This window comes from Aphidius gifuensis, linkage group LG3 (assembly GCF_014905175.1).
Source record: "Aphidius gifuensis isolate YNYX2018 linkage group LG3, ASM1490517v1, whole genome shotgun sequence".
In the NCBI taxonomy this organism is placed as follows: Eukaryota; Metazoa; Arthropoda; class Insecta; order Hymenoptera; family Braconidae; genus Aphidius; species Aphidius gifuensis.
Genome location: NC_057790.1, coordinates 23858718 through 23882625, shown reverse-complemented (window position 1 = coordinate 23882625; position 23908 = coordinate 23858718). Strand labels below are relative to the sequence as shown.

The 23908-nt window shown below is 25.9% G+C and overlaps 4 protein-coding genes across 4 annotated transcripts; 3 read left to right on the top strand and 1 right to left on the bottom strand.

Moving 5' to 3' along the window:
* LOC122853070 (mitochondrial genome maintenance exonuclease 1-like) lies at positions 1–1768 on the bottom strand. Its single transcript, XM_044153304.1, has 4 exons — positions 982–1768; positions 703–910; positions 342–471; positions 1–184 (listed from the first exon to the last, which is right to left on the bottom strand). Exons 1-4 carry the CDS (start codon positions 1664–1666, stop codon positions 41–43), a joined length of 1167 nt encoding a protein of 388 aa, XP_044009239.1. The 5' UTR covers positions 1667–1768; the 3' UTR covers positions 1–40.
* LOC122853068 (endoribonuclease Dicer-like) lies at positions 1749–7393 on the top strand. The gene is made up of 2 exons (XM_044153303.1): positions 1749–2061; positions 2163–7393. Exon 2 carries the CDS (start codon positions 2170–2172, stop codon positions 7081–7083), a length of 4914 nt encoding a protein of 1637 aa, XP_044009238.1. The 5' UTR covers positions 1749–2061; positions 2163–2169; the 3' UTR covers positions 7084–7393.
* Positions 7394–8956: 1563 nt separating this feature from the next.
* On the top strand, positions 8957–9794 carry LOC122853071. The gene is made up of 3 exons (XM_044153305.1): positions 8957–9085; positions 9153–9291; positions 9366–9794. Exons 1-3 carry the CDS (start codon positions 9074–9076, stop codon positions 9656–9658), a joined length of 444 nt encoding a protein of 147 aa, XP_044009240.1. The 5' UTR covers positions 8957–9073; the 3' UTR covers positions 9659–9794.
* Positions 9795–10922: 1128 nt separating this feature from the next.
* LOC122853067 (40S ribosomal protein S12, mitochondrial) lies at positions 10923–14875 on the top strand. The gene is made up of 4 exons (XM_044153302.1): positions 10923–11092; positions 11296–11343; positions 14167–14394; positions 14632–14875. The coding sequence occupies exons 1-4, from the start codon at positions 11029–11031 to the stop codon at positions 14760–14762; spliced, it is 471 nt and encodes a 156-aa protein (XP_044009237.1). The 5' UTR covers positions 10923–11028; the 3' UTR covers positions 14763–14875.
* The last annotated feature ends 9033 nt before the right edge of the window (positions 14876–23908 follow it).

Sequence of the window (23908 nt, the reverse complement as noted above, 5' to 3'; positions counted from 1 at the left end):
TTTTATATTTAAAAAATTGCTTTATTATCTCATCAATTAATTAATTTTTTGAATGCATCATGTGATATTTTGCAAGACGCTTGAGCCACTCTTTCCAGTAGTATTCTAATTTTGTTGAATCAAATTCAAAAACAGAGGGTGGATTACCCTTGGTATAAGCAAATGCCAAAACACCCTTTTTTACCTGAAAGCATAGTAATGCAATATTTAAATAAAATACTTTTTTCTTTTTTATATTGATTTTCTTTCAATATTATTTTCACTTGAATTTTTTTTTAAAACGTGAAAAGAATTTTCATTTCCAAATGCATTATTCAAGATAATTTATACAATTGATTTACCTGAAATGGATAATTTGAATCCGAATTGAGAGCTCCAATGTAGGCACTGATTTGCAGGGGTGAATCGTAAGATGAGCTTAAAGTCTTGGCTTTTTCTGATTTTTTCCAATCAATCAGGCATAGATTTCCCCTTGAATTTTTATAATAAATAAATATTAAATTGACAATATAATTATACTTGAATCTTATAAATAAATTTATCTATTAAAAGCAATTTTTTTAAAAAAACAAAAAAGATAAAAAGCAATTTCAATTTAAAAGTAAAAAAAAAATTCCACCTCTTTTATGGAACATTAATGACATCTCCTGGAAATTTCAAAAGCTAGTATTGAAAAGTTGATATTGAAAAATTTGATATTACCTGTAAAAGGCAACACAGTCAGCAAAGCCACGATAGCCTAGACCTTGATGGACCACTTGTGATTCAATACATCTTACATTGTCAATATTTTTTAATACTAAATTAACACTGTCATAACTGGGTTTAATATGACTTGGTACATCAACTGGCTTCTTTCTCAATGTATTTTCAATTAATGAATGCATTAATTTACTGTCATCCAATTGTGCTGTAATTAAAATAAATAAAAATTATAATTTAAGTTTAATTGTTCAATGAAAAAATATATGTATGGCTTACCTTGATGATAACGATTAAAACCATCTTCACCTAGTTCTTTTATCATTTTTTCTTTCCATCTTGCTAACATTAATTTGGCCTGATCAGACAAAGTTTCATTTAATACTCTAGTTACACCAGGAAGTGAATAATCACTTGAATTTTGTGGTGTTAATTTAAGAATTTCATTACTATTCCAATTGTCACTGTCATCTTTTGAACTACTACTTATTGGAAAATTTAATATGTCATTTATTGAAATTCCTAGTTTGTTGATGAACTCTCCTTTATTATTTACCAATAAATTGTCATTATTTTCTTTGACAATTGTTGTATTTTTTATGTTACTATTGTTGACATTTTCATCTTTTAATTTAGATGATGATTTATCAACTAATTTCTTAACATTATTAGTGTCATTTTTTTTTTTAAATTTCTTTAAACTTTTGACATTTGAGTGTGCTAACATCCAAGACAATTCACTGTCATCATTTTGACAATTATTAACAGCTAATGTATTTCCTTCTTTTTCAAGTTTTTTTAAATTTCTAATTTTTTCTTTTTTAGTCTCTAAAAGTGTACCATATGTTTGTTTGTATTCTCGCATTAAATTTATTTTAATTTTTGCATCTTTTGATAATAATCTTGTTGATGATTTTGTTATTTGGTAGAGAAATTTTGATCGTGTCCATGTGAGATTCAACATGTTGTATTTTTGTTTGTAAAAATAACCTCTAAATACTTGTGATTAAAATAACAACAACAACACTTGAAAATCTAATTACAATAAATACATTTTTGGACTTGACACTTGTTAAAAAAATGTTATTTTTTTGTTGATTAATTTTAAATTATAATTACAAGTTATAACAAACACTATTTTTAAAAATAAACAAAAACTATGTGTGGTACATGAAACATTCCACTTATCAACAGAATTTGTAAACAAAACAAAAATGAAAATTAATCTCGAACCAGACTGCCCAGACACCATATCAGTTGATGTAAATTTTTTTATGATGAATCATCATTAAGTTGATTGTGCAGTGTGTGCAAATCGTTATTAACATTTCATATGTTTTACAAGTGTAATTAATTCAAGTAAGTAAAATTTATTTCAATCAATCAATTAAAAAAAAAAATTGTTATTTATTTAATTAAACTATAAAAAAAATATAATAATGATGTTGGTTTATTTTTAGAATTAAAATGGAAGATGAATTTACAGCGAGACCTTATCAAATTGACCTTTATGAAAAGGCAATTGCTGGTAATACAATTATTTATCTTCCAACTGGATCTGGAAAGACATATATTGCTGCAATGTTAATCAAAGCAATGAGTCAAGATGTTAGAGCTGATTTTAGTAAAGGTGGTAAACGAACAATATTTATTGTAAATACTGTACCACTTGTTGAACAACAATCAATTTACATATCGAAATATACTGATTTAACATGTCAAGGTTACAGTGGTGATATGAGTGTTGTACACTGGAGTAAAAATCAGTGGTTTGATGAATTTGAAAAAAATCAAGTATTAGTTATGACTGCACAAATATTTGTTGATATATTACAACACAGTTTCATGTCACTTAAACAAGTTAATTTAATAATATTTGATGAATGTCATCATGCTGTTAAAGATCATCCAATGAGACAAATTATGAAAGAATTTGAACACTATGAAAAACATGAACAGCCAAAAGTACTTGGTTTATCAGCAACATTATTAAATTCAAATGTTAAAGAATATAATATCAATGAAACAATTGAATTTGTTGAAACAACATTTCATTCAAAAGTCATAACAATTGATTCAATGGTATCAGTCATTGGCTATGCTAGAGTTACAGAAAAACAAGTATTTTATGATGATTCATTAACAAATTGTAACAGTAGTTTATTCATGAATATATTTAAAGATATGACTGAAATTTTACAAGTAACACATTTACAAACACCAAATTGTAATCAAGCATCAAGTGTTATTTTTCAACCAAAATCAACAAATCGTAGACTCATGTCAATTGTTTTATCAGCACAAGAACATTATAATACAATGGGTCTATATGGTGGTAGTACAGTTTTATTATTACATTTAATTCAATTATTATCTATGGAAAAAAATAAAACTGACAGTGATACATCATCTGTTATAGCTTATTTAATAACTAAAATAACAGTATTAAGAAAATTAATGGAATTTCAAATGGATGAAAAAATATATTCAACAAATTATCAACGTATTACTGATAATTCAAGTGATAAATTAATTCAATTATTGTCATTATTAAAAGAATACTGGATTAATCGTGATGTTAATAAAAAATTTTGTTGCATTATATTTGTTGCACGTCGTTTTACAGCAAAAGTATTGTATCATATACTAAATAATGTTAAAGAATCAAATGAAGATTTTAATTTTCTTAAGCCTGATTATATGACTGGTTATTCAAATGATCCATATAAAAATGTGCCTGAATCAATGTGTATTGCTAAATGGAATAATGCAACATTAGAAAATTTTCGTCAAGGTGTAATAAATTGTTTAATTGCAACTGATGTTGCTGATGAGGGTATTGACATACCAGCATGTTCATTAATAATACGTTACAATGCACCATATGATTTTAGATCATATGTACAAAGTAAAGGACGTGCTAGAGATTCAAGCTGTTTATTTGTCATACTTATGGGAAAGAATGATTCGAAATTATTAGATACATATTCAAAATGGAAAAAAGTTGAAAATTTATTAAAATGTCATTTAACAATGAATGCTGATGAAAGAATTGAACCAATACCTGAGGATATTATTAATAAATTATATGCAAGTGAAATAAAACCATATACATTTGTATCATCAAATGGTAATCGTGCATCATTAACAGATATATCAGCAATAGCATTAGTAAATAGATATTGTTCATCATTACGTTCATCAAAATTTGTAACTTGTACACCAACACTTATTTTGCATAAAGTCAAAGGTGATGAAACAACTGATGGTCAATCAGCCTATTGGGTATCATTGCAATTACCACTGGTATCACCATTACGTCATGTTATTAATGGTGATGTTATGAGAACACGTTCATTGGCAAAACGTTCAGTTGCTATGAAAGCATGTATACAACTTCATAAAATTGGTGAATTAAATGATAAATTATTACCACGTGATGTTGATGATATTGTTCAAGATATAACTGTTCATTTACGTAATTGGAAAAAAGATAAAATGATTATTGATACATGTACAGCAAAACATCATGAGTTGTATCAAATTTCATCATTTTTTAAAGCTCAACCTCAACCAAATTCACGTGTTTTTCTTCATGTTATTAATGTTAAACCTGCACATTCAATACCGTCACTTAATCGACATAAAGTTTTTTATAATTATTTAAATAATGATTGTTGCTATGCAATATTATCAAGTAAAAAACTTTTAGCTATTCCAAGTTTTCCAATATACATGCAAAATGGTCAATTAAATGTTGATATTGCTGTTAATCACAGTGAGTTAATACTGACATCTAGTGATATTGATAAATTAAAAAATTTTCACTGGATTATATTTAATGATATACTTGATATATTAAAAAAATTTTTAGTATTTGATAATGATAATTTGAGTAATAATTATTTTATTGTTCCTGTTAATGAGCAGTGGAAAATTAATTGGGATCTTATTGAAAAATATAAAAAAGTTGTATTAATACCAGCAAATGAATGTACTAAAATTGATGACAATGTGTCGTCATTTGATTTTAGTAATACTCTTGAAGAAAATTGGCAAATTGTAAAACCAAGTTATCGTTCATCACATGTTTATATTGTAACAAAAATATGTCATGATATGAATCCATTGTCACCATTTCTTTCCGAAACAAAAGTTGTGCCAAATTACTTTGAATATTTTAAAAAAAGTTATCAAGTTGAAGTTACAGATATGAAACAGCCACTACTTGAAGTTAAGCCAATTTCAAAAAATATGAATTTTATTTTACCAAAAATTGAATATAATTCAGGTAAAATTGATGAACGTAATGAATATTTTATACCAGAATTGTGTAATGTCATACAATTTCCAGCAGTATATTGGCTAAAAGCAACTTCATTACCATCAATTTTACATCGTATCAATCAGCTGCTTGTTGCTGATGAATTAAGATGTCAAATTGTACGTGATACTGGAATGGGAATAGTTGATGTTGAAAAATGGCCACCACTTGAATTTACAGAGCAAGAAAAAAATTTATATTATTTACAACAACAACAGAGGGAAAAAATAATTGATGCTGATGATGAGGAAGAAATAATCAACTGTGATGAAAAAATAAATTTAACAATAATGGAAAAGATGAAAATTTATCCAAGTACATGTATCAGTGATAATATTGATAATATTGATAATATTGAATGTCAAAATTTACCATGGCAAAAAGAACAAGAGCCAATAAATTTAGAAAAAAATATTAATGCAGTTCAACTCGTTGACATTGAGTATTATAATAAATTTATAAAAAATACAACAGTGACAAATGAAGATATACTAAAATCAAAATCAACATCAATTAAATATTCATCAAGACCAAAAGATTTAATTACACCAATTTTAAAAATAATAAATATCATTGAAAATAATAATATTGGACCAAGTCCAGTTGACATAATGTATGCCCTAACACCGACATATGCTGGTGATACATTTAATTTAGAAAGATTAGAAACACTTGGTGATTCATATTTAAAATTTATAACATGTATGCATTTATATGAGACTTATTCTGCTGGTGAGGGAAGATTAACAATGTATAAAGATTGTATTGTTGGTAATCGTAATTTATATTACAGTGGTAATTCAAAAATGTTAGCTGGTAAATTAAAAATGAATAGATTTGAACCAAATGGTAATTTTATAACACCATCATTTTGTACACCAACAGAATTACAATCAATACTAAGAGACAAAAAAATATCATCAAGTGTGCTATATGAAATTAAATTTTCTCAAGATGAACAACAAAGTGGTAATTATCATGAAAAATTATTGGATGATGAATTTATAAATACAATAGGAACATGGGAAAAATGTAATGGAAATATAAAAAATGATAGTGACTCATTTATTGGTGTACAATTTGTTAAAGATAAATGTGTATCAGATAGTGTTGAGGCATTAACAGCTATTTATTTAAATCAAATGGGTCTAACTGGTGCAGCGAAATTATTAAAATGGTTTGGTGTACTTCCAGATAATATGAATATTAATAAAATACTCAATGACAAACCATCTGATGGTCGTTTTACAAATGATGATCCACTTAAACACATGAATTGGATTGATTCAATTGAATCATCAATTGGTTATAAATTTAATAATAAAATATATTTATTACAAGCATTTACACATTCATCATATTCTGGGCATGTTATAACATGTGATTATCAAAGACTTGAATTTCTTGGTGATGCTGTTATTGATTTTCTCATAACTGTTTATATTTATGAAAATTGTGGTAACCTAAGTCCTGGAGATTTGACTGATTTACGTTCAGCACTTGTTAATAATATAACATTTGCTTGTTTAAGTGTTAAATATCGTTTACATACAGCTATTTTACAGTACTCAATTCAGGTCAATGAATCAATTGAAAAGTTTGTAAACTTTCAATTGAAAAGAAATTTTAAAATTGATGATGAATTATTATGGGTACTTTATGAAGAAGATGAATGTAATATTTCTGAATCAGTTGAAGTACCAAAAATTCTTGCTGATGTATTTGAATCATTGATTGGTGCAATTTATTTAGATACAAATAAAAATTTAAATAAAGTTTGGGAAATTCTTTATGGATTAATGCACGATGAAATTGATAAATTTTCAAAAAATGTACCAAAACAACCGGTACGAGTTATATTTGAAACAACATCAATTAATCCAAAATTTTATAAAGCTGAAAAATTAGCAATTGATAATAACACAATGGTACCATTAAGAATTACTGTAGCAGGTGAAAATAATTTTTTTTATGGATTTGGTAAAACATCTGAGACAGCAAAAAGAGCTGCAGCTAAACAAGCTTTAAAATTTTTAAGAAAAAATAAACTTAATTAGTTTTAAAATATATATAACTAAAGTACTTAATTTTAATAATTATTATTTTTAAACTTTGTCAAAGTTGAGATATGTATAATATCATTGAGCATTATGCAATTAATATATCGAATTTTAAATTAATTGCCTCTGGCAATGGAATAAAATCAAGATCGATATTCATGTTGACATAAATGTTTTTTAAAAAAATATTGTACATTTCAATTTACGATGATAAATTGTTAATACCTCGAGGCGATTGTCAACAATCAAGATGAAACAATTTGTTAAGTTTTTTACCAAAAAAAAAAAAAAAAAATTGTCTAGTATTATCAAGATATAATATTTTATTGTTTTTTAAAACAACTAGAAAAATAAATATAATTTCCATTGCAACATTATTTTCCATAATGTCAAAGATTATAAAATTTTTTAAATTTTTAAGCCATTAGATTACTTTTTTTTTTATAAATAAAACAAGTTTGGTTGCAAGTTTATTATTAAAATAAATCGTACATTAATTTTAACACAAATTTTTTAATTGTCGGTCTCACGAGATTAAATAAAAAAAATATCTTACTCAGTCTAAATGACATTGTATTAATTTGATATAAATCAAACGAGTTTAATAAAAATGAAAGTTTGAAAAAAAAATTTTAAAATATCATCAAAGAATTGTATCAACTTAATAAAAAAAAAAATATTTGAAACAAGGATATTTGCATAAATTAAAAAACAAATGTAATAATTAATAAATATTTTTTTAAAACAAAATAATTATAAATTTATATTTAATTTAATAAATATGTCACAAATAATTTTATTGCATTTTTTCTTGTTTATAAAAATAAAAAACAACTTTATTTATTTGTCTACTGTAATTTGTTTTTTTTTTTTTTTTTAGTTTCATCTACTTGTTTTATTTATTTTTTTATTAGCGAGAATTGTAGTCACTGTCCAGTAGGATTTATTTAGCCTGGAGGCATTGGACAACAAAAACCAAACGATAGATCTATGCCAAGTATGAAGTCGACTCAAGACATGATAGTTATTCGCTCAAGATGAATAGCAAAACAAACCGCAATAGTTATATTTTTATTACACTGCCCAAAGGCATTTTTAAAAAATCTTTGTCTGTAAATATAACAAACAAATCCTTCGGCTATATAATATGGTTTTTTTATTATAAAAAAAATTATATAACAACAAAATAATACTAAAATTGATTGAAAAAATTTATTTTAATTTTTTAATATGTAATTGTGCCTTGAAATTTTTCATATTAATAGCATCTACAATTTCTGGCAGTTTGTTAAAAATTTAAATATTTAAATATTTAAATCCTAATGAAAAAGGATATGAAACATATTATGCAATTTTTTTTTTTTTTTATCAAACATGCAGTGAAAGTATAGCTATTTAAAAATCATAAAAATTAATGTTTAAAAATATGCTATTATATTTTAAATAATTAAGTATAAAAATACGTTTTTTTTTTTTAAATTAAAATTGTCACTGAATAAATGATTTTAAAATAGATATTTCTGTTTTTTTTTGAATATTGAAAAAAACAAATAGGTATATTTAGAAAGCTATCAAGATGCATATTAATATTTGACTTGATAATTACAACTATTTTTTCTAAATTTTAAATAATTTATTACTCTATTTTTTTATGATCATATGAAGTAACTTTATATTTTACTACTCTAGTTTCAAATGTTCTTGACTGTCTCAATTGTCGCATGTTGGGTGGTGGAATATTCCTGATTTCGTCATATGTATACAATCTTTTTCTTATTCTCCTTGTTTAAGGAAACTAAAAAGCCATATAAATATGTCAAATGACAACAAACGTAAATTAAAATAAAAGCAAAAGTGGTGTTACAGTGAGTTGGATTAGTATAAAAGGGGTGTGCTTGAACATATTCTTCATCAGTTCTTCAACAGCACTCGTTGAACATTCAACAATTCAATTAAAAATTGAAAAATAAAAAAAAACCAATCAACCATGAACGCTTTGGTAAGTAATAATAAATAAATTACCATAATAAAATATCAAATTGTATTAATATTTATGTTATATTTAGGTATTCATTGCTATGCTTGCTTTGGCAACACCAATTTTCGGTGAAGAAGCTCTTGAAGCTAAACGTCAAGAAAAGAGAGGAGTCGTTGGTCTTGGATATGGCAACAATTATTTAAATGGTCTTGGCTATGGTTATAATGGTATGAAAAATAAAATAAAATCATCAATGAATGATTAATTAATTAATTAATTAATTATTGTTTTCTAATTTTAGGTCTTTCTCATGGATACTTGAACAACATTAATGCACCATACTACTTGGGTCATTCATCTGGAGCAGTTGCACCAATTGCACCAATCGCTCCAATCGCTCCAATAGCACCAGTTGCACGAGTTGCACCAGTTTATACTGCACCAGCTTACACAGCACCAGCTTACACAGCTCCAGCTTATACAGCACCTCTTGCTTACAATTACAATCATGCTGTTAATCCAATTTACAATCCACTTCGTCTTGGTCATGCTGGTGTTTCTGCTCACAACTTGGGATACTACAACTCTTGGTAATTCATCAACCGAAAAACATAAACAACATGTATCCAGGATCAATCACAAATTTATAAACAGTTAAATCTTTTAATATTTTTTAATTATAAATACTTACTTTTTTTTAATTTTCATTGAAATATTTTATTATTTTATACTTGCTATTTTTCTTTATAATACAATTTTCAATAATTATAATGAAATAAAATATTTACTTACCAACAATATCAAACACTGGATTTTTTATTTATACACTTAATTTCATATGACACATTTATTGTTAGCTTTGAGCAACAATACACAAATAAAAAACGTAAAAAACAACTCAAAATCAATTGTGATCAATTATAATATTGCAGTAATAATTATTTTACCTTGTAAAGTCTTGAAGATCGTTGCCAAGTAGATTCAAGTGGTTTATTCATTATTGTACTTCAACAGATTCAGACTAAATTAACACTGGCACTTTTATATTGATTACTGACGACGTTGGTGATTCAGATGCATCATCACTGAAACAAAATCATTAAAAAAATATTAATTTCTGTGATTTAAAAAATATTATTTTAAAACAATTGAATGATTAAAAATTAATTTGTTCAATTGTAGATTTGTTGTTAAACATTTAAGATCAACATACCAGCAAATATATTGTCAGCAACTATCAGCATCTTCATCATCATCATCATCATCATCAGTAAATTGTTGGATGATCAACTTTATTCTATTTTTTTTATATGCACCACATACACTATTCACCATTATACACACCACAATCAAATTTACACTAATTATAAAAAGAAAAACAATATAACGGAATGATAAATTAATTATTAATTATTACACAATAAACTTCAACAAAATGGAGTAATTCGACTGTTTTTTTTTCGGAGCAAACACAAGTTTTTTCTCCCACTCTTAATTTTAATACTTTTTTCCAAAATTTTGATTGGAGATTAAACTTTTTTATTATCCCCTCTTAATTCCAAGAATTCATATTTGCTAATAATTTTTTTTTTTTTTTTGTTTTTAATGGCGTCGAAAGTTGTTGCGCAATTTTTTATTAATTATTGCTTAATTTAACATGTTGATAAATTTAATTGCTTATTCAATTTTTTACTGTCATATTATTGTGATTTAATTAAATTTAATTAAATTTTCTTTTTCGTATGTTAATTATTAAAATTTAAATTTTTCGTGAAAAAATTTGTCGATAAGTTAGGACGCAGTTGATTAAAAAAAATTTTAGTTTAAAAAAAATCCAAAAGAGGAACAAGCGTCGGTCAAGTTGGCTCCGAATCCGAAAATAAAAAAAAAGAAAAAACATTTGTTGTTAAAAATAAGTTTGTTTGTTATTAATTTTAAAAAATTGTTATTTAGTGTTATTTAAAATGAGTGTCATTGCACGAGGGTTAATGAGCATTGCAAGGACATGTCTGAGAACAACAATGCAAGGTATTCATCATTTTTTAACAAATTAAATTTCAATAAATGAAATCTAACCTCAAATATTTACAATAACAATACCGAACAAGTCTTTAATTATTTAAACTAAATAAATAAACAATTACTAAATATTTTTACCATTTAATTAATTAATTATATCAACACCAATTATAAATCCTTAAGTAATTTATTTTTTCAAATGTTTATTTCAGTACCTTCAACAACTTTGGCAAAGCAATGTGTCAACAATACATTCACAGGTGAAAATAATCAATTTAAATAATTAATAAATTAATCAAATATATTATCTTGACATTTAGAATGATGAAAATAATATTATCCAAATGGCATTTTTTTTTTTCTTCTCATAACTCAATCGTTCGAAAATTTATTTGAAAAAAAAAAATGACAAAAAATCCGGAAGAAAATATTCAAAGGATTAAATAACTACAAAAAATATTTCAATCTATTTACGTGAAATCGTGCGAAATCAGATGTCTTTATTTGTGTTTCCCATAAAACACAATAAAAAAATAAATATAAATAATAATAATAATATAAAAATAGTAGCTGACACAGTGGCCAGTTAAATTTCATCGTTTCGTATTTCCAAGGATTAAACTGACATAAAAAAAAAAAGGAAAAAAAATAGAATAACCAGATACATATCTAGCCTAGAGATGAGAAGAAAAAGTAAAATAATATTTTTTAAGAAATGAGTAAAAGTTTGAAGAAAGGGTGACCATGCATCAGAAAGTCCTTTAAAAAAAAAATCTACAGAATAATAAATGCATGGCTATTCCCATCGTGTGTCCATCGTTGAGACATTCATAGTTTCTTTTTTTTTCTTCATCTATTTTATTATTATGATTATTTATATTATTATATCCTTTTGCCTAAACATTTGTTCAATGATATGCATGCAAAATGCGCGTGTGGGCCCACGCAAATGCAAAGCTTACCTCTTTGATCCCTTTGGCCATCATCGTCACACGCCAAAGAATGAGACATTTCACTCTCAAAATTTTTAATAATAATAATATTCAATAGCATCGAAAAAAAAAATCCAGTATATTGTTGGTTAAATTGTGGGAATTATTGAAGGGGTGACATGTCCATTTGTGGCTGACCAGTTGTCAAATCTATATTCACCAAAAAAAAATAAAAATCTCAATCCAAATTCTCACAGTTTTTTTTTCCATTCGTATTTTAAATATTGATTGATTATCAATTTTTTTCATAAATTTATATATATTTTATTAATATTTAAAATATATTTAATTTTTTTACAAATTTTTCCAATTTTAATTCCGCAAAAACAATTGTAAGCTGCTTTTTTTTTGTCAAATTAAAATCATGCATAATCATTGAATACCCCATGAATGAAAAAAAAATATAAATAATATTTTCAATCATTCCCTCAATTTATTTTAAATACCCAAAATAACTCAGCAAATTCTACATAACAAGAATTTTTATTGTTACATATTTCATTGAAACTACTCAAAAAATTAACAATGAAATTCAATATAAATTTACGCCAAATGCCCAGCAATAAGTGCAACACAATACAAAAAAAAAAAAGAAAATATAAAAAAAGAAAATCTAATAAGTACCCATATATATAGGAAAAATTTTCGCCATGTAATCTTGCGGCATTGATCTTAGCTGGACAACGAAATAAATAAAAAAAAATAAATAAAAATGAAAAGAGAAGGAAAAAGGGTTGCTTTGAGATACATATATATATTGTCTGGGCAACAGACTGGATAATGGAGTTTCTACTGGTCCTCTTGGTTGAGTTAAGTCCAAGTTAGGTCGTGGATTACCCAGTGGAACCATGGACATCTGTCGTATTGACGGACGATGGTCAGCTAGATATATATGGACAAAACTAGAGATCTCAAAGTGAACAACAATGGGCGGGGGGTTATTCCTTCTGTTGAATTTAGTCGTTCGTCATCTTCATTTTTATACCTTCTGCAGTGACAGCCAGCCACACACTTTTAATTTTTATTTATTTTTTTATATATATTATTTATCTATACTCTTTTTCTTTCTATTTTTTCAACTAAATTTCTAATAAATTTTATTATTATATCAATTTATTTATATCATCATTTAAATTTTATCCATTTGATGATAATTATTTTTTCTTTTTTTTATTTCGTCAATTTGATATTGGAGAAAAATTTTATTAGATAAATTATTTTTCATGGAAAAAAAGCTTTAGTATTACGTTAAAAAAATGTAATTGTGATTTAAGTTTAGAGGCTAGACTATAGTATTAATCTCTTGATACTTCTCCGCCCATCATGTCAACCCTGCGAAAAAAAAAAAAAGAATGACAGAAAAAAAAAAAAAAAAAAATGTTAAATCTTGATATTAACAAAAGAGTTGACCACTTTTTCTAAAAATCTAGCCTACCACCTAGTGTGTCTAGGTTTTTTCTTATTTTCAACAATGTTACTTAATAAGCTTACCAATGCACCAACGAAAATGAATAACGCAAACTTTACAATGTCCATATAACTTGAGGATTGGATCGTCTCTTGGACATGTCAAGAGCCTGTCATATTCAATATTTCTCCAGGGTATTTTGTCCTTTTCATTTTTTTTTTTTTTTTTTTTTCGTTGTGCTTCCTTCTGCAGGTTTTTTATATCCTCCCAGTGTATTATTATTTGCAAAATAATATCTCAATTCTCAGTACAACCTATGTCATTTTTATTTATTTTTTAGTTTGTCACAAAAACTGCATAGAAATATAATTTTAGAGGTAGTTTGCCTCTTGAAATACACACACAAAAATATTTTTTTATTTTTTTATTTTCTTCCAAGTCATTTATCGATATTATTAGTTAAATTTTTAAATATATTGATTATTTTTTTATGAGAGAAAAAACCCAGTCACGTAATGTCTTTGTAAGATTAGATATTTTTATTTTTTTTTTATTTTATTATCATCGTAAATATTTTTCGTGTAGTTTGATAAAATTAATTTAAAATAACTTTTTATATATTTAGATTTTTTTTAATTGATTTGACCACACAATGCTTATAATTATTATAATTTTTTTTTCAGCTGGTTTTATGGAAATTAAAAGAATGGGATCATCATTGTTTCGTGCACATAAAATTGGATATTTTCAAAAACCACGTAAATATAGACAGCCACTTGGTGGTAAACCATTTGCAAAAGGTGTTGTATTAAAAACACTTATTAAAAAACCTAAAAAACCAAATTCAGCAAATCGTAAATGTGTGCTTGTAAGATTGTCAACTGGAAAAGAAATGGTTGCATATGTTCCAGGTAATATTTAATTTCACAAAATCATTATTAATAATTTTTTATCAACACGTTGACCTGGGTCATTTTATTTGTTTCTACATTAATCAATCTTTCATAAATATTATTTATTTTTATAATTTTAATTTATTCCATCTATCTTGGTAGTAATTAAAAACGATTATCTTATCTTTTTCTAGTGTTTAAATAAAAATTTCATTTTAATTTTAATAAAAAATATATTTGTTTTTAATTTTTCAGGTGTTGGACATAATTTGCAGGAACACAATATTGTTTTATGTCGTGTTGGAAGAGTCAAAGATTGCAATGGTGTAAAAATAAAATGTGTACGTGGAAAATATGACTTGGCTCATGTAATAAAACCAGAATAAAATTAAATCTAAAAAAAAAAAAACTATTATAAAATTATCTAGATCAACGAAAAAAATTAAATAAATAAAAAATAAATTTTTTCTTGGAAAAAAAAATATAGTTTAAAAATAAATTAAACACATTGATGATTATCAATTGAAATATATATATTTTAACAGTTATATATTCATTGTTAGCTGAATTGAAAAAAATAAAATGAAAATTCATTCGAATTAGTTTGACATGTCAGCGTGTCAGTGATGAATTTGAGCATTGATGGTGGTCGTAATTCGCTACGTATATCTAAAACTCTTTGACACACATTTTACCAAGTACATATATATAATATATGGTGGAATGACATAAAATTGAAGGGTTGATGCAGAAGGCATACTCTACCGTTAGTTATTGAACCAAGCGTCACAATGTCACATTTTATTTGGATATATACAACACGTATATATCCAAATAGTAATACCGCCCTCGCATTGACACAATACCACAAAAAGAAATAGAAAAAAATAAAAATGAAGGGTTTTTCTAGTTTGTTGAACAACTACCCTCCTTTTTTTCACCCCCTCTCTCTTATTAGTTTGTCACGTTATTACGAAAGGGTTGTCCTAGTCTGACGATCTCTTTTTCAACTTGGCATCTGCATCGTATTATATATACCTAGACTGCATCAACTTTGGCTGATCTGTAACCAAATGTCCACTGGCCATATTGACCATATGACATGCTGACCAATATTCAATATATATTTTATTTTATTTTATTTTTCTTTTCAATATTTTCTGTTCTCAACTCTAATAATTTTTATTTTTTCTATCAAATTTATTGGAGTGGATTTTTTTAAATAGCCTTGATTGGATTTTAGTTTTGATTAATTAATTTTTTATTTTTTTTACGTCAATGACATTCATTAAGAGCCACTGATATTTATATATTTCTACGATTTTTTTATTTAAATGTTGTTTTTTAAAAATTTATTTAATCGTAATTTAAGTTATTGGAAATTTTCATTTTTTTCAAGAATGGAAGAATTGCTTTTGTTGTTTAAAAAGTTTTTGGAAAAATTCAAAATGAGAACCGATGGTCAACGATGACTCTACAAATTTTCTATATCAGATATACAATGGGTTTCATTCACGTCTGATGTCTGCAAAATGCAATTTTCGGTAAAGTTTGAAAGCCGGTCAAGTTATAAAGGGGTGAGTTGTTTTTTTTTTTTTTTTATTTATTTTTTTACATTGTCAGTTTGACTTGAGATGGTTTTTTTTTTTTTAAAGCAGCCGAATAACCAATTAACAACTGATGATTATTAAACAATTTAATATGTTGACCTTTAAGCTCAACGAAAAAGAAAAAAAGTTTAAATATTTGCTATTACTTTGTATAGCCAACGTAAATCCCCAAACTTTTTTTTTGTTTATTTTTATTTTTTTTAATCATTAGGTCAAACAAAGTCGCAAAAATCAACTGGTTTTTCCCCTCGATTATCATTATTTATTAATAATATTGTTAATCTTTTTTTATTTCTAGTTTACGTCTTATTTTTTTATTTCTTTTTTCTTTTTTTTTTTTGGACTATCATTAACTCATTCAAAAATCGTAAGAGAAAGTTAATCTGACACAAATGTTTCTTTTGCTTTTTTTTCGGCTAGTCTTTAAGAACATTTAGCTAATGATATGATTCTTCGAATTTTCACCTAAATGTAATATCTTTCAAATCGGAATTTTCAAAGGGTTAGTAGTTGCGCAGTGGTTACAAACAAGCCGTAAATTTTACCTGTAAAGTTTCATTAAACTTTGACGGCTTATACCGCCTGTGTTTTCATTTTTCAATTTTTTTTTTTTGTATTTCTTTGATTTTTCTTGTTTCATACTGTGAGACTAAAGATTCCTGGCAAAAAAATTTACAATAATGCCCTTGAAAGTAGTTTTGTTGTGAATAGAATCATTTGTTATTTTATACATTTTACTTTATATTCCTTGTCCACAATAATTATCGAATTATTTGCTATTCTGCTACTGATTTTTACTTTTGTTCGTTAGCCTTTTTTTTTTCCTTTCATCTTTGTCAAGAAAACATATTGCATTTATCTTTGTGACTATTTTTTTTCGTCTTAATTTGGTCAATTTACATTTTAAAAAAATTATTGAAAATGGATTTTTAATCATTTTCTTTTTTAACTTGGCTATTTCAATTAATTAAATAAAATAATTTTTTTTTTTTTACAAATGCTTGAGTGGTTGATTCTTGAGTTGAATTTTTTTTTTCATTTGATATACTTCTAACTGTACAAGGAATATGAGAAAAAAAAAACTTTTCCATGTCAAATATTTCTTTCTAATATTTTTTCTCGTACGTCTTATATTTCGTGATGTTTATATTGCAGAATTAACGGAATGGGGACAATGAAAACAGTTTTTATATAGCGCCAGTCGAGAATGAAAAAGCTCGCGTGTGTATAGCAAACAATAAGTGCTCCTTTTACCATCAAAATGGTCACAACTCTTTACCTTGTGGATTAGTAACTGGACACCAAAGATTTTTGGGCCAGTAGATATATTTTATGTATATATTTATTTATTTTTTTTTTTTGTTGAAAGAATGAATAGCCCAAACATTTTCACTCTACCCTTTTTTTCCGAGAAAAGAAATTTTCAATGTAGATATATTTTCCAGAGCATTACATTTCAAATAATGTATTTTTCTTTTTTTTTTTTATATTCAAGTGTATATCTTGTAGCATGGAAAATAATTTTTTGTCAAGAGCTTTATTTTATAACAAGCAAAAAAAATATAATTAATAACATTAACTTTAAACATGACGCTGAAGCTAGCGTCTAAGTATTAGCGTCTCGAATCTCCTAATCCATAGGGATGATTCGGGTTCCAAGGCCACGACTTGAATAAATAATTAGAATAATGATATGAAATTTGATAAAAATTATTACAAATTATTAATTAAGTATTAATATACCCCAAAAAAGTCATAGATATAAAAAAACAACCCTCTGGAATAAGTTACATGCGGTATTTAAAAAGAACAAATTCAGGGGTTGTTGGCTAAATAATTTTTTTAACTATGATAGAGTTGAGCTATCCACATAATTTTTTTTTTATTGAATTGTCTATGATCTAAGCTAATTGAGGAAAAAAAATTATAATTTTTGAAATGGTCAAAAGGAGGGGGTCAGAAGGAGGGGGTGGATTTATACGATTCTACGACGACTACTTGTTTTTTATTTTTTTTTTGACTATAATGGGATTAAGCTATCCTCGTAATTTTTTTTTTATTAAATTGTCTGGGATCTAAGCTAGTTTAAAAAAAAAAATGGGAGTTTTCGAAATGGTCAAAGGGAGGTAGAGGGTGGATTTTAATTGTTTTCAATTTTTTTGACTATGATGGGGTTGAGCTATCCTCGTAATTTTTTTTTTATTAAATAGTCTAGGACCTAAAATAGTTATGGAAAAAAAATGGGAATTTTTGAAATGGTCAAAAGAGGGTAGGGGGTGGACGAAACAATTAAAATCCACCCCCTACCCTCTTGACCATTTCAAAAATTCCCATTTTTTTTCCATAACTAGTTTAGGTCCTAGACTATTTAATAAAAAAAAAATTACGAGGATAGCTCAACTGTATCATAGTCAAAAAAATTAAAAACAATTACAATCCACCCCCTACCCCCCTTTTGACCATTTCAAAAACTCCCATTTTTTTTCCTTTATAAGCTTAGATCCTAGAAAATTTAATAAAAAAAAAACTTACAAAGATAAGCCGGGCCCAAGAAAACCCCTATGTTTCCTGTACTTTTGATTTCGAGACGTTAGCTTCAGCGTCATACTTTAAACAAACAAATATATTTTGTGTATATTACTCAAAAAATATAAAAATATTATTCAAATATTATCAATAATTTTGAAGAGATGAATTGATGGGCGTGCATATAAAACTCATGCCCACCCATGAACCCAAGTATAATCTATACAAAAAAAAAAATAGAAAAACAAGTTGAATTGTTGAAAAAAAAATTGTGTATGTCCCTTGTGACATGAAGAAAAAAAAATATATACCTATAAGAAAAAAATAGGCGTGAAGAATAAAAACCGGAAATACGCAAATCCAAAGTTTATGTTGGCAAAACTAGTTGGTGGTCCAGCTAAATTGATAAATTGTAAATCAATTATACCACAAAACTGACCATCATTCAAATATGAAAAAAAAAAAATATATAATAAAGTCCCAATGCGGATTGCAAGCATTTTTTTTTTCTTTTTTTTTTTCAACATCTTAATAATATATCCCACAGCTTCTGTTGGCCAACGTCCAGTCAAACCAACAACTATCACCTTTCATATTTTTTCTTTTTTTAAAAAATGTATTTTCTCTATTATATTATTATTATTTATTTGATATTTTTTTTTGACTAATATACACTAAATCATCTTTTGCATGTGAAAAACTTGTGGCATTTTTTTTCGACATTATTGAGAGCACAGAACCACTAATGGTTTCCATGCATCCTGGACATTCTTAGACTTCTCCATTGGATACTTCCTCTTTTTATTTTTTTTTTTCTTCTTTTCTTTGACTATTTTTTTTTTTTTTTTATTGGGCGCCAGTTCGATTGACTGCTTCTGAAATATATCATTAATTATCTCATTGACGATTTTTTACTGACAAATTTTTTTAAATAAATATTAATGTTTTATTTATTTTTTACGAGAAATTTCAGTCAAGTATATTAACATTTAACACTGCATCAACGATCATTACTTTTTTATATATACATTTTATTTCTGGTAAAAAAATAATAGTTGAAATTATTTTAAATTATTTCGAATAATTCATAAAATGTATTATTGTATTTTACGAATTAAATAGAAAAATTTTTGAAAGAAAAAAATATTTTATTGGAGTAATTTAGAGGAACTTTTCCCCTGTTGATTTTTTTTTTTTTAAAAGTCAAGTTGTTTGATGATGTGAGTGTATTACACAAGTAGTAATATTTACATTTTATTTGGATCACGAAATTTATTACCTGATGCTTTTATACTATGACAGAAGGTTACGCACAATAGGGGCCTTGAAAAATGGGACCATTATTTTTCATTGTCCCGGTTGCACTTGTTATGTCATAGCATTTACCATACAATCCCAATTTTCCTCCCCGTTATTTACCCTACAAACGCTTCGAAATAAAAAAAGGAAAAAAAAAAAGGTTAAATCTGACCTGCAAAGTGCCCTTTGCAATTAGATAATTTTGTTAATCTTTCACTCTATATACCAACTTGACTCGTTTATACAAAATATTTAAGTAGCTCTTTTTCTATTATTTTTTTTTCTTCTTTTTTTAAAAAACTAATCCTTTTCTATTTTCACGATTTATCTAGAGTCGGCGTCATAGAACAAACAAAAAAAAAAAATTGCCAAACATTTTTTTATCTTTTTCCAAGAAGACTGAAGAGTGTTAGCTAGATCAAACTAAAAAAACATTAACTAAAATCTGGGAAACCTAAAAAAGAATAGACGCAAAATTGGTGAAAGAAAAATAGAAAATTGAAAAAAAAAAAAACATTAAAATTCAGTGACGTATTTTGACCATCAAGTTACAAAGAAACATGACAATATTATAATCTTATTTCACGTGAAAAAATTAATCCATACATTTCAAAGCATTCAAGATAAGGTTTTAAGCTTTTTTTTTTTCATTTCTTAAATTTAAATAAGATGAATAAATTAGTGTTGCAAAATGTTTTGGTTATTTTCTTTTAACTTTCACATTTTTATCTCTAACATTTTCGGCTTCTTTTGTATTTCCCTGAGATAAATGCTTTTGCAAAGGGTAATTATATGGATCCGTGAATATTATTGACAGGATTTTCTTGTCGGTTCAAACCAGCATAAACCTGCAGTGTTTGACTATTAAATAAAACCACATTGTCTATGACTGCAGCTCAGTCAAATTTTCATCATTATATTTTACAGAATAAAGAAAAATTAGGAGATTATATTTTATAATACATACGTGAAAAGATTTAAGTAATTTTTCATGCTATGCTATTGTGCATATACCATATTTTTTTTCAAGGTTTTTCTTAAATTTATTATGTTTATTAGAAACTAGAAAAGACGAAAAATAAAAGTGTGACATTTGTGTGTAAGTTTAACATATTTGAAAAAAAGTGCTGCCGTCATCGTTGAAACATCAATGACCATGCACCGCAGTTTCTTCTATTGTGTTCATCACTGGAAATTTTTTTTTTTTTTTTCTTTCTACCCCATGGCATATTTTTCATACACAGATGCTAAAAATTTACCTTAACATCGTTAATTATTAAATGAGACATTATTGTCGTATTACTTTGAGTTTACAAAAAAAAAGAAAAGAGTTTGATGCGAAACATTTTACAGAATATATTTTCACAGCAAGTGTTTTACTTTGATATTTTGCGTCTTTTGATTTTTACCCTCAAAGATATTTTATTTTTCAAAATAATAATTATTATTAAAACTAAAACTTGATTATAATATTTTTCTTAAATTTATTTTTCATAAATTGTTAGTATTTTTTTTTTTTTTTGGAGTAAAAAAAAAAATCATTTTAAAAATGTTAAAACCAATTTTTAAATCGAAATTTTAAATTTGAATTAAAGAAGAAAAAAAATATAAAATACTGAGGTAAATGGTGATGTGTTGTTGTGTCTTCTCGGCCTTCATAATTTGGCTGAGAAAAATATCTCAAAATTCGTTGAGTCGTCGTTAAAAGGTGCGACATTTAGATATATTTTATTTTATTTTTTTTCATCTATTGAAACTTCACATTCAAGTATTTTCCAGTGCATCGCTATTGTTAAAAAAATATATTATATTATATATATATATTGAAAACAGCCTCTTTTCCCGCATGTATACAAATTTTTGCTCTTTTGGCCACATAACCCAGATTTGAATGGTGCGCGACCAACCACAACCCGTTATTCCGGGACTATATTTTTTTTTATTTTTTTATTTCTTGTATATTTTTCAAATGGCGTGGATAATATGGGAAAAACGATTGAGATGTGTAAATTTATATATATTTTCATCTTTAAATTTATATTGAAATTTCCATCTGCCAGACTGCCGCACTCAAAAAGGGTTTACTCGAAATTATAACGGTGAAAAATCCATGTACGCTAGATTTGCAATTTCATCAATTGTGTCAATTTTATTATTTACATTTTATATTGTTGGATTATTTTATTTTTCAACTAAAATATTTAAATACAAGCATATAATATTTTATAATAATGCGTCGGTGTGTCTCAATCAAATACAAACACATTTCTGTCTTTTTTCTTGCTCAAAAATTGATAAATAATCGCCAATATATTATAACTCAATTTACATTGTGATTTATCAATAGTTTTTATTTAACCTCAGGCAAGTCGTTAGATATTTAATTAGACACTAAATTACTGGGAAAAACCAAGAATTTAATTACACAAAAATTTTTGCCAGCGGATATTAAGTTTATCAACGAAAAAAAATGAACAAGATTACAAACAAAAATATATAATATTTCGAATTTATATTTCTTTTTTTTAAAAATGTTTTTTTATTATTTTGGAGTAAATATATTTTATTTCTTTTTTTCGTTATCGGTGGTCTGGTCGAGTATAGTATTAGCTTGAAAAAATAAAAAATAAATTATGTAACTAGAATTTTTTTTAGCTGCATCATTAATAAAGCTTTTTTTTTTTTGAGTAAATAAAACATTTTTTTTTTTTTCTCCGTATTGCGTGTTAAAATTTTCCTCATGATGAAATAGTATTTCTTTATAACGGATCGTTTAAAGAAACTTCCTGCTGTTTTTTGGGTCTCTTTAGTTTTCAATGGAATTTTTACAATCGATCATACTTTTTTTATTTTTTTTTTTTTCATCTCTTCAAGGCAAAAAACTTAAAAAGCGTGTCGATTTTGCAATTTTTTTTTTTTTTTTTTACATGGACTTGTAAAAAAAAAACTTAAAAAAATACCTTTCTAAATTGTGAATCACCTGATGATTACGGACCCTTGCCTTTTTTATTACCCATTAGAAAAAAAACATGTTTTTTTTTTTTTTTTTAATTTTTCATGTTTTTTTTTTTCTATTGTTACTTTTGTAAAAAAAAGGAATAAACCTTTTTTTCCCTCTTGACCTACACCTTTTTTTAAAAAAAAAAAATCCGTGTTAAAATTATTTTCATTTAAAAAATGAAATGTTAAAAAACCCTTGTAATATTACGTATTTTAAAAAGAGGTATTTTCCTTTTCATGAAGAATTCTTTTTTTATTTTATTTATTTCTTTATCACCTTGAAAATTTATATTTACAAGGTAGGGAAAAATTTAGTTTTAAGTATTTTATTTTACAAGGCAATATGACGTAAACTACCAAATTTAAAATAAGAAATAAATAAATATAATAATAAACAATAAACGAATGACGTGTCTTTTTTTTTTTTTCTGATTAGAATGGTTCTTCAACGCAGGCATTCGTCTTATCAGTGGAACAGGTAGTTCTGGTGAAAAATAAAAATCATAAGTTGACCAATATCATAATAATGTTTAAAAATAATTTATCATATTTTATATAAATATAAAATAAAATATATTAATTTTTGTTTTTGGATAACGCGTGCTGTAATTTTCCCCACTTTGCTTATTTTTCATATAAAATTGTTGGATGAAGAATCATCAACTAAAACATCATTGGTTTTTTGGTAACACACATACAACTTAAGCTCTTTTGTATTTTTCAGCCCCACTCCGTGCTGAAGAAGACTCCAACTTCTATTGGACACATAATTGTTAGGTGTCCCTCCTACATCCAATACATTCAGGGTTGCTGTATATATAAAACCTGTACCAACCCCTTTTTCAGCTTATATCACCTTGTCTGTTACTCACAAACGTTTTGCCGGTTTCGCCTGCTTTTGCCTATTCACGTTGAGACTTGGTGACGTTCGGTTGTGCCTTGCTCAATAACTCACAAACAGAAGACATCGGATTTAATCTTCATCTGTTTTTACTTGGAATAAAAATTTTTTTTTTTCGTTTGTTATATTGTATGCTCAATATTAAAACCACGTGTCTGTGAAATTGCATCAGTGTGTGAAATTATAATAGTAATTA

Coding starts and splice junctions, on each gene's coding strand:
- LOC122853067 (XM_044153302.1), top strand. CDS start 11,029: ATGAGTGTCATTGCACGAGGGTTAATGAGCATTGCAAGGACATGTCTG. Junction 11,093..11,295: donor TCTGAGAACAACAATGCAAG/GTATTCATCATT, acceptor TGTTTATTTCAG/TACCTTCAACAACTTTGGCA. Junction 14,395..14,631: donor AATGGTTGCATATGTTCCAG/GTAATATTTAAT, acceptor TTAATTTTTCAG/GTGTTGGACATAATTTGCAG.
- LOC122853068 (XM_044153303.1), top strand. CDS start 2,170: ATGGAAGATGAATTTACAGCGAGACCTTATCAAATTGACCTTTATGAA.
- LOC122853070 (XM_044153304.1), bottom strand. CDS start 1,666: ATGTTGAATCTCACATGGACACGATCAAAATTTCTCTACCAAATAACA. Junction 911..981: donor TTTTAATCGTTATCATCAAG/GTAAGCCATACA, acceptor TTTTAATTACAG/CACAATTGGATGACAGTAAA. Junction 185..341: donor ATTCAAATTATCCATTTCAG/GTAAATCAATTG, acceptor CTATGCTTTCAG/GTAAAAAAGGGTGTTTTGGC.
- LOC122853071 (XM_044153305.1), top strand. Junction 9,292..9,365: donor TCTTGGCTATGGTTATAATG/GTATGAAAAATA, acceptor TTCTAATTTTAG/GTCTTTCTCATGGATACTTG.